Source organism: Anopheles coustani, chromosome 2 (assembly GCF_943734705.1).
Source record: "Anopheles coustani chromosome 2, idAnoCousDA_361_x.2, whole genome shotgun sequence".
In the NCBI taxonomy this organism is placed as follows: Eukaryota; Metazoa; Arthropoda; class Insecta; order Diptera; family Culicidae; genus Anopheles; species Anopheles coustani.
This window is the reverse complement of record NC_071289.1, coordinates 20,821,594-20,833,104: the sequence shown is the minus strand read 5'-3', so window position 1 is coordinate 20,833,104 and position 11,511 is coordinate 20,821,594. Positions and strand designations below refer to the sequence as shown.

At 44.3% G+C, this 11,511-nt stretch overlaps 1 protein-coding gene and 1 non-coding gene across 2 annotated transcripts; one reads left to right on the top strand and one right to left on the bottom strand.

Moving 5' to 3' along the window:
• Nucleotides 1-3,731: 3,731 nt before the first annotated feature.
• Nucleotides 3,732-7,264, bottom strand: LOC131265401 (fez family zinc finger protein erm). Its single transcript, XM_058267659.1, has 2 exons — nt 7,253-7,264; nt 3,732-6,281 (listed from the first exon to the last, which is right to left on the bottom strand). Exons 1-2 carry the CDS (start codon nt 7,262-7,264, stop codon nt 4,086-4,088), a joined length of 2,208 nt encoding a protein of 735 aa, XP_058123642.1. The 3' UTR covers nt 3,732-4,085.
• Nucleotides 7,265-11,203: 3,939 nt separating this feature from the next.
• Trnar-ucg (transfer RNA arginine (anticodon UCG)) lies at nt 11,204-11,276 on the top strand. The gene has a single exon. It is a non-coding gene; the product is annotated as a tRNA-Arg (tRNA).
• Nucleotides 11,277-11,511: the final 235 nt, after the last annotated feature.

Below are 11,511 nucleotides of genomic sequence, written 5' to 3'. Positions count from 1 at the left end.
TGAACCCCTTTCTTGTATTTAAACGATTTAGCAAATTATCTTTCATCAATAACTTGTTCACATGCTCATAATATAATGACATGCATCATGTGTTTCAAAACATTTTTTTTTATTATCATAAACTCTTCCTTTTGTTGTTCAAGGGAAACATCAAAACGGATAAAATGAGCTACTTTTGTCTCAAATTTGTAGCTTTTCCCATGCAGATAGCAATCAAACAATTAACAAGCAATAGAAAAAAAACAAACACAATTCCATCAATCCGGAACCAGCTGATCTTTGGTGCGTAAAACATTCCTTGTACACTCTCCTTTGTCGGCAAATTTCCGTTTCCGCTAAGCTGCCGACCAATGGAAGCTGCAGAAGCTTGCAACCACATTGAAAGCCGTGAAAAAAACTCACTTCGCAAAAATCGATCGCGATGATCCTCCGGGATCCTCGAGCTTCTTCGAAAAAGCAGCCCGCTCCGGGTTTTTCACTCATCGTTGTATTCTGAACTCCTAGCTAGCTTCCATTGCGTCTATCCTCAAGCATTCCGACACAATGACCAGCTCGGTCGGAAAGAGGATCGATGGAATGGAAAGGAATGAGTGAAACGGAAAGAAGTCGGACGCAGTCATCGACGTGAGGCGTTCCCAGTGCGGTCAACGATTCGTCCTGCCATCGACCCGGTGTTGAGCAAATATTTTGGGATAATTTTCCCAGCTAATAGCCCCTAATGATCTTAGGCCTTGTGTGGTACGAGATTAGGATCGTATAAAACAATCACAACATCACAATTATGTCCCAAGTAGCACGGCTATCGCGTGTGTGTAGGAGGATGAAGCTTTCTTTTCTCTCTTCGTCGCTCGACCCAAATCCCTTCCCTCGCGCCGAAAGAGGATATCCAACACGAGAGGGAAAAGCATTGAAAACGGATCACCGAAAACAAAGCGCGCAGGACATGGGAAATAAGGATGTGCAAACATTTGTTTGTGTTGCACGTGTGCGTCGGGAGGTTTCGGGAATGCCGTAGACTACCGGTCCTTTCGAATGGCCAAACAGGCCAGTGGAGGATAAAAGTACACAAAACCATGATCTGTGTATCTTTTTCTTTTTTGTTCCGAGTCACCTACCGAGGTTCGAGGGAATGTTCTTCGAGTATAAGCATGAGCTTCCAGCGACTTCCTTCTTCCGAACGAATACTGGACGGACAAGCCGATTTATGTTTCCTTTTTTTATGCTGTGTGTGTAATTCGGGAAACCAGGCCGGACGATTACCGGATTACAAGGAGCTTAGCTCGTTTGCCACAGTTTTTCCCATCTCCTTTGCTCTAGAAAGCAAACGGGTCGGAAGATCAATCGATTTCATGACGTTTGATTTGCGTCCAAAATGAAGTTATAAATTAACAATCAAAAATTAACCAATTGTGAATTATATGAAAAACATTATGTATGGTTCATGATTTCACTGGAAGTATTCAAACAAACATTTTCAACAGTTTATGTCTTCTTTTAGCATGTGGAGTTTTGCTCTTTTGTAAACGATTTCGAAAACAATCCATTTCATTATTTATTTTTCATGTACTTGAAGTAAGTTTTACATCAGGATTTCCAAAACTACAAATTTCGAAAAATACGGTTACAACCATGTGTTCGAAAAGATACCTAGTGTTTCGTAGGGCACAAAACATGGATTATCCCTTCGAATTACGAATGCGATGTGGTAAGTTTTTCGAAGCTTCTATAGGATCTGCTCGACTGTTTGCATGGGCTACCAACGTGCGTTAATCTGTTCCAAAATCTCATTTCTGGCCAAAAATGATGCAGGCTAATGCAGAATGTATTGCATCTGCCTTGAACTGGACAGGCGTAACATCGTACATCCCACCACAAATGCGGTCCCTCGACCGGACGGTCCGAGATTGTAGCATCCATTTTGTTTTTTTACTTTTTTTGCCATCTTCTGTGTCCCAAAAACTAGTCTTCCTTCTTCCCACACGCCACGCCGAGCACCTGGAAGTAGGCAGCTTTCTTGGAACCTCCTACACGTTCGTTGCCAAGCATAAACCCTAGCCGTATTTGATTGGCTGCATTCAATCATCATACATCATTGATGCCAAAACGTATTTCCCAGAACTCAGGTATTCCATAATTCTTTTGGTTCGTCAATCCAAATCCATTCCGCCATAAACGAAAATTGTTTGTTTCGACAGCTTCGAACAGCACCAGCAGTGTACACCTTTATTGCTTTTTCCGCAAATCAACAAGCTTGTTTGGGAACCTTTTTCAATCAACCCGGTAGAATGTTGCGAATCAATTTCTGTTACCACCCTCCCTACCCGGACGATTTATGGAATTCCACTGCACAATGCAATGCTGCTGGTTTCGTCCTGTTCCACTTAAGCCCTCCGGGTCTGTGTGGGTGTGTTTATGTGTGCTATGTATTATGGACCAGTTTTGATCGATAGAAAAATTGCCTGACTGCAGGAAATATCATCATAATTGAAATTCTGTCCAATATTTGTTTACCTGGTAGCATCGAAGGTAGGAGGAACTCTGTCCTGTCTTATGATGCATGTTTGCGAACAATTTGTAGTGCACCAACAAACTTCAACCATATTCCATTGGGGAAACAAATAAAATTTGAAAAATTACTGCACCTGGAGTATAATTTTTTAGAACCAGAATTTCTTCCTCCACTCATAAACTTGTTATGACCCTATATGATTTACTATCGTAAAGCTGCGGATAGACGGATGCAATATTTCAATGCAATGAAATAAAATTTGACATTTCTACCTAAAATGACAGTCATTGCAATATTGCTATGCGTATTTCATTGCAATATTGCAAAGATCCAAACGAGATGGTTAAGCATCGAAATATTGCATTCACTGTCATTTTTGGTAGCAATGTCAAATTTTATTTCATTGCAGTGAAATATTGCATCCGTCTATCCCCAGCTTAAGATTGAGAATATATAAATCAAATTGCAAGATTGTTTAAATTTTAGAAGAAGTTGTAACAAAATAAATTATCTTCGTAAGAAACTGATAGATAAATGTTTAAAGCTATTTGGGACCATAAAGTAACCGTAATACCCTGTAAACCCAGTAATGAAACTTATTTATTCCAAACATAAATTTTACAGTATGATGAGGTACTGAAAATAATTCATGAAAACCAAACTGGTATGTCTGTTGCCATATCAATATTGAAACAAAAAATTTTTATACTCAAAATAGAAATATATCGACGAAAAACATTCCAACATTCAAATGCTCGTTCTTTCATGTGTATCGTGTATGTTTTCTCACAAAAATTGAAAGATACTTAATACGTATGCTAAAAATATAAAATTAGTTTGCATGTATCAATAAAATCACAACTTTTTTCCTTTTTCAATTGCACATCATTTTGTGATGTGAATATTTTATTTAGTCTTCATATATAGATCAACGTTTTAGTTCCATTCATTCCATTGTATTTTCCGCTAGCCTCTCTCTTATTTACTCTCTCCCGGTCTTTTCGCCCTCCGATCAACCCTGCGTTAAAGCTACCTAACGATAATCGACAAACTACAGTCAATGTACATGAACTAGAGTTAATTCCAGGTGTGCTCCAATACGATTCTGGGACAACTAACAACACAATTTACACGCCTATATGTTTAAGCACCCTCCGACGATCCAAAATATTTCGCTTATTTAATGTTCACACGTAAAGACATTTCCATTGACTTACGCACAATTCTATGCTGTCCTACAAACCGCCAATCACTAACATTTATACACGGTCTTCTGTTACTCGAAAGTCTTGTTTTTATTCTAATCGGCAAATCACGATGGCATTCCTATTTGTTTTTGGTTCGTCCCTCGACTAAGTTCCACGACTTGTTATCTTATGCTCTGTCTATTGCACTTCTCCTGCTAAATTCCTCAGCACCAGAACTTTGCATTTTCGCAAAGATGGTCGAGGGAAAAGGTGACCTACGGCGACACGGTGGAAGCAACAGCCGTCACGGTGATCGCCGTCGCCGTCACTTGTGGCACTCCTTGCGGGAACCCGCCGAAGCTTGCGCCCGTCTGCTGGTAGTACTTCTGTCAGAACACCTTGCCGATGAAGGGACCATCGGGGACGGATCCACCGCCCGCCGTCAACCGTTGATGGCGTCCGGAGGGCATCAGGAAGGGACTCGAGTAGTCCCCGGTTCCTCCGTTGCGAATGGCTGCCGCCGCAACGGCTGTGTGGTGAAGGGCAGCGAGGGAGGAAGCACTGGACCAGGGCACGGGGGAGCTACGGTTGGACTGCACGGTTGGATGTGGATGGCCATGCCCGTGGGGACTACCGTGCAGGTGCGAACCACCATGAAGAGGGTGATGGAGATGGACCGGATGGTGAAGGGCAGCTGGTGAGGGACCGTTGGACGAACCCGTTGGACTTCCTAATCCTCCGGACGACGAAGTTGGTGGTGGTGGAGGTGGTGGAGGAAGCTGATGTCTGCCAGGAGACGAGGACGAAGTTCTGCCGTTCAGACTCCCACCTTCCGACGAAGTGAGTCTGTGATGGTGTTGTGAAGCTCCACCGACACCTCCACGCGATCGCTTGTGTCCACTCCCTCCAAGACTAACGTCGTGCAGCTTGCGCATATGCTTCTTCAGGTCAAAGTTCCTACAAAACCCCTTCGCGCAGATCTTGCACGTGAACGGTTTCTTATCGTTGTGCGTGTGCATGTGAAACGTCAGGTTGTAGATCTGATGGAACGCCTTGTTGCAGATGTTACACTTGTACGCCTTATCGCCGCTATGTGTCAGCTTGTGGTTCTTGTAGTTGCCCTTCTGATGGAAACCCTTGCCACAGTACTCGCAGATATACGGTTTGTAGCCGGCATGGATGCGCGTGTGCGTGTTCAACGTGGACGATCGGTTAAACGCTTTGCCACAAGTTTGACACTTGTGTGGTTTCTCCGACGTGTGGATGATCTTATGCCGGCAGAGAGTAGACGCCTGGCGGAAACCCTTGCCGCAGATTTTGCAGATAAACGGACGCGCTCCGGTGTGAACGGGCATGTGGCGCGTAAGGTTGTAGTGCGCATTGAACACCTTCCCGCACTCGGGGCAAGCGAAAGTTTTCTGCTTAGCAGCGAGAGCTGCCGCTGCCGCCGAACTTGGTGATCCATCACCACCGGGAACTAGCGGGGATTGCCCATGGTCAGCGCTTCCTCCTGGAGAACCTCCCATGGAGCTGGCACCACTCGAAGAACTCACCGACGAGCAGGTACTACTGGTGGAAAGATTCAAATTGGGTCGTTTTCCTGCCACTGACGGGTGTTTGCCTTGGCCGGAGGAGGCAGCAGCGGCTGCGGCTGCCGCTGCCGCTGCAGCTGCTGCCGAGAGTAGCTGATGATGTCCATGTGGGTGTGCGTGGAGGTGATGACCGTGCATGTGGGAAGCTGCTTGCGAAGGAACTGGTGCTTGCAGAACTCCCGTCGGTGGTGGAGACAACGTCGGACTTCCTAGCCTTCCTGCTCCCGAACCTCCGTACGGATGTAGAGCTGCCACAGCCGCCGCATGGTGATGGTGATGATGTTGGTGATGGTGCTGCTGTTGTTGAGTCAATGCGGCATACTGAGCCGCTGCGGCGGCACACATCAACTGACCCGGGTAGTACAGCAGCGGATACTGACTCAACAGTTCGTGATGTCTATTGTTGGCCACGAATTGGTGCATCGAGTTGGGAACGTACTTCTTGAAGGCGGAATCGTACGCCTCAGCCACCGAAACAGCCGACGGTGACTCATAGCAAGGACTAGACCCGGCCGCCGACAGTGGACTCATCGACTTCTCCTGACTATAACGTCGCTTCCGACTACTCACAGAGTTCAGCTCGATCGTGTCATCCTCGCTGGCGACGTCAACTACCGCGTCCTCATCATCATCCTCTTCGTCGATGTGCTCTTCCTCTTCCATCTCCTCCCGTTTCTGCATCTGATACGGTTGCTGATGAACCTGACGTCTCTCGTCACGATCCTCGTCCCGGCCCATAATGTTGGCGATGGAAAATTTCAATGTTCCCCCGTTGGTTGGCCGCTGGATTTTATTTGCCATGGCCGTTGTGGTTGCGGAGGTTGTGGTTGTGGCCTGGTGCGGGCTGGAAACGTTCCGCCTCTCCGTTTCGGTGGCCACCTCCACGTCCGAATGTGAAATCATATCAGAACGAACGGCTCCTTCCATCGTGGGACTCTTCGCTGCGAGCGGCATTCCTGGTGGGCTACACGGTTCCTGCATGCCGCGGGGACTCTATAACGAGAAGGAACGAAATAATTTTCCCATTAGATATGATTTTCTATGCTTAAAATTATATTTCAAAAACAACACCATTACGCTACAGGAGATCGACGAATGATTGACGGACAATCGAAAAATCAACCGCACGAAGTTAACCAGATCAAATGAGATCCTTATTAAGGCTGCATACAAACATTGTCCACCGACCGCATGGGGTGTTTGCAGGCGAGATTGTTTTAGACAGAACAATCCAACAGCAGACACACGCCCATCGGAATGAAAATTACGAGCCGCACGTGAAAGAAAAAACCCTGGTCCTTTCACCCCTTCCCCATCTTTCTTTTAACCACAAATTAATTTTGTTTTATCAACAACGGCACAAACAATGGGCAAAACTGTTTACCACAATTGCACAAACCGAAAAAAAAAATAATGCTGTAGTTATTTCAATTGTTTGAACATGCAAAAAACGAATGGGAAGGTAAGTTTAAACAGAGAACTTCACCACAAACAAATAATTATTAATTCTGTAAGGGTAAAACTGGAAAAAAATATCCATTGCATTCTATTATACATTGTTCTGTAGCAAATTTTAAAGTACCCAAAACAACGAAAAAGTTGTTGATGTTTTTTAAATAGTGCCATAAATTGTTGGACTAACATTCTCATGATAAATAACATTGAAAAATTGTTGTTGAAAACGATTTCAAAGTTGTATTACATAGCTTTCGAAGTTGATTGAAGGAAAAGTGTTTTTTCTTTGTTATCAATCCTTATTTTAGACAGATATGATTAATTTAGGAAAGGGAAAACTAAGTTGTATTACTTATGGTAAGTAAATCAATTAATTTTTGGATTCTCTGAGAAGTAAAAAGTTGAACAAAAAAGACTGTGACAAAAGGCAATCAAAGGTTTAAAAATCAATAGTATTGAGTGTACAGCTTATAGTTGTTAAATAAAAATTTTTTACTAATAATACGTACGAAATAAACCATGTTGCTGCGCGCGTAGAAAATGTTTGGCGAAAACCCGGCTGCTTCCGTTGTTCGCTTTCGTTCCACGGGTTCAATTTTCCTCACTTGATCGACACAATATCGCACATCCGGATCACTCCTTAATCCAGACAATTGTTTCCCACTCGCAGTAAGTGTTCGTTTAATACACTCCCTTCAACGAAATTAAATGATCAACCTACACAACGGTTGGCGATGGTAAGTTTACTATCCAGTACCAGCACACCAGCGTGTTCTTGCGCTTCCGACGATCGAAGTTGGCTGCGGGTTTTTAATTTTCTCTAGCCCACTCGACCGATTGTTTTCACTTAACCGCCCAACACCCCGCACACAAACACACACTTGACACTCGAACTACTTGAGCCCTTCTGCTTAGTGTTGCTCGCTCGACACCTTCATCCCTTTCGTCGGAGTTCGTTCTTCTTCCACAATCCAACGGCTATCTAGCAGAACGCACAAGATGTGCTCGTCACCACCACACGTGAGCACTCACGCAAGGGAAGTGAAAACTCAATTAAGGAAATTAATTCAATTGATCGAAGAAGTGGTCCTTGAAGGAGCTGGTTCCGTATTAGCGCAACGCCTTCGCAACGATGTGCTCCACATTCGATCTTAATTTATCCAAGCCACTTCTTATCACATGAGTGAGGTGAGTTTTCTTCGAACTTGAATGTTTTTTGAGAAAATTTTCTACACTGGTAGGCAATAGCTTTTGAAAGTACAGTTCACTGGAAAAGTGTTGTTAGAAGCTTGCCACTTGCAACAACTTGCTCGTCCTGCTACACACTTGCTCAATCAATGTCCAATTTCCAACGAGCGTATCCTTTTTCCTGTTCGCATCAAACGTTCAAATGCCACAAGAGAGCGCACCGATAACCGACCGGTTCGGCAGCTGAAACTGGTCTGCTTGGAAGCGACCCAACAAATCGCACCGCCAGCTCGCGGCTCAGAGTGCGAGGTCTTCCTCTGCGTCCTCAGGCAAGGACCGCCCGTCCAGCCGCTCGAAATCCCACCCCTCTCCCAGGGCCCAGGGAGACAAAGGACCCTTTTCCCTGCTCAAATCACAGCCAAATCAACCACTCGCAGACATTTGCAGCTTGCGCAGACGATCCATGTCGGTACATCCCTTCCGTACACACACACACAAATATACATTCAAAGCTGTGTGGAAGGATGCTCGCACACCATGAAAACGCTCGACCGGCAAACCGAGCAGCGAAAGCGCAGAGCGAGCTGCCAAAGGACACCAAAGGGTCGCCGGGAAAGCCAAAGCCTACGTATGTTGCTCTGCCCGCTGCCGTCAGGAGAAAAGGACAGTCAGCACATACACGCACACAAAGAAGGAGTAGGACTCCGGATGGAGTGAGTGAAGGAGAGGCATACTACGCGAGAAGGAGACGCACAGCCCACTCAAGGTATGTACAAAACCGTCATTTTTTCCACTTTCCTTTTCCCAGTTTACAGGAGAACTACCACCGATCACAGGAGGCTTTATGTTTCTAGGGAAAGGACATCCGTGGGTCTTCTGTGCTTTGGTTTCGTTTGGATGGGAGATTAGTTGATATATTTTTTTGCTCCTTCATCCCTGCTACTCCTACAACAAACTGTTGCCCTGCTTTTCCTCTCTTGCTGCTTCGTTCGTATTGAGTTGTCCTTTTTCATCCAATTTCCCTCGTTCACGGTTGCCTTTTCCGCCCTCGACTCATCATCTCATAATCATCATCATCATCGTCGTGGCGTCCGGGTGATGAGCAATCCGGTGGTGCTTTTTTCGATGCCACCGCGCACAGAAACGTCGAAGGACGACGTCAGCAAGGACCTCGTTTTCACTGGTGACGCCCCGTTATTTTGTCCAGCTCTGCTTTTCCAGGCACCGCGGAACGGTGGAAGAGCATTGGTTGGCCTCTTCTGACGGTGTGTAATTCAAGCGCACGCGCCCATCCGCCCATCCGCTCACCCAAAAAGGACACGCATACAACACACACACACATCCACGAAGGCGGTGTACAAAAAAGGGACATCAATCTCCTGTCGCTGGCGAAGCGCTGCGTGGTGAAAACAGGACAACCACGGGCAACGTCCCTGTCCCGATCTCTGAGTGGATGAGCAAACAGACGGCCGGGCAGCGAAAGATCCGCTCTTCGCGTTCGCCTCACAAAGGCCGTCAAGGAGGATCGAGGACGACGGTCTAGGTGGCGTGTAGCCGTACGTTTGCGACGGACTTTGTTGCCATATTCTTGTTAGCTCATTATCGTACACTTGAGCAGAGCGAAAGGACGGTTCCTGGTGCGGGCTGGTTGCAGTGGAATGGGCAGCGGGGGACTCTCCCCGGGGGCAGTGCCGAACGAAATGACAGCCGCCGCTGAACGAGCTTTATCCAGTGCAGCATTCCACGCTGAAAAGGGAGCAAATTTCGGTTTCACTGGAAAGCTGCCCCTTTGTGTTACTTTCTCGTTTTCTTTTCTCCCCTATGAAAAGACTCCCGGCAGGTTGACAAATCCGGGAAATGGCACCGTCTCCGTGCCTCACCTTACCTTACCATCCGCTCCGTAGGATAATTCATGCGGAGGAATGTGGTGGAATTACGGTAAATAGAATCAAACTAGTAAAGAACAAGTTTTAAGTGTTAAGCGGAAAACCCAACACACCCGGGTTTCGAAAAGTCTTTTTTCTGTTGAAATATACACATTTGAAAGGACTATCACTTTCCACTTGCAGTAAAACCAGGAAGAGAGACAGAAGAAAAATATTTTGTGAGGAATTATAAAAGTATTCCATGGACGTTGTGAGTCAACATTAATCTTTTTAGAAATTAAAGTAACAGTAAATACATGTTGTTGCATTTAATTAATGAAAACTATTATTATTTCAATGTAGAAAAAGTAAGTTGTTTGTTTTTCTTTTGTTTAACCGCCTTTCATAATATTAGGAAAGACAACATGTTGCATTTTTGTATTTGCATCTGTAGCAAATTGTTATTACTCGTAATAATTATGAAAAAAAAACTGTAAAAAAAGACTTAACCCAATTTAATTAGCTAATATTATACATACATTAATATTATGTACACTATACATAACATTTGAGAAAATAAGTATCTTATTTTCATAAATTTTAACAACTATATCTTTTTCCCTGATTGAAAAGCTCGAAACCATTAATTTTATCCGTTTTATAATTTCTTTTTCTTTTTCTTCTTATTTTCATAGATAGAAACACTTTATGTAATTGTGCGAATATTTCATTATTGTACGGAATATTTCATTATTTTGGAAACATCAAAAATAAATACAAAATGAAGCACAGCACAGTGCAAAGACCTCAAACAGTAAGAGGCGTTAGGAAAAGCATAAAATAGTCACACAATAAATTGATATGAATTTGACGATAACGATAAGAAACATAATTTGCTTAGATAACGGCTAGTAGATTAAATAAACCTCACACCCTTTATTATTGGCTTCGGTCACCTGATGCAATTGCAAACCAGACACCACTAGATCGTGATTCTTCTTCAACTATGTTTATGTAAACCACTTCATTGTAATGTAACTCTCCCTTCCCTTTTCCCATCTTCGCTTCTGTTGTTTACCATCACATATCTGTGCCATCCCCCACCAGCGGAGGCTGACCAGTTAATCCAAAAATAGTCACCGACCATACGGTTCGGCCGTCACTCAAGGGTGTCTTCCAGTTAGCAGTTCACAGCGAGCGCGGGCAAGAAATACGATAATTTCACAATCCCATGCAACGATGCGGTCTACGGTCGCGCGCGGTACGATGGGCTCGAATTGGATGTGCGAAATGCTGCTGCGCGGGAAGCAAAAATCACATACACACACACACACACACACGGGGTCGGATCGTGTGGATTGTTCTGGTTGGCAACTGTTCGTACAATAGTGTCTCTCTACCAACAACGGCCGTGTGGCCTAATGGAGAAGGCGTCGGACTTCGGATCCGAAGATTGCAGGTTCGAGTCCTGTCACGGTCGAGCACACTTTCTTTTTTAATTAGAGAAAGATATAGATTTATGTTAAACAACTATGCTTAGTAGATGAGTAATTTAACTAGAAATTAAAACATTACTCTTAATTGATGAGTAATAATAGGATTAGCAGTGGTTCAAAATTGCTTGGTGATTATTGAAAATTCATAAATACCCAGTTTTGAGAAGGGTAAACGACAAAATTTACGTTTGTTCGTAACAAGGAAAACTTTTTTTTTTA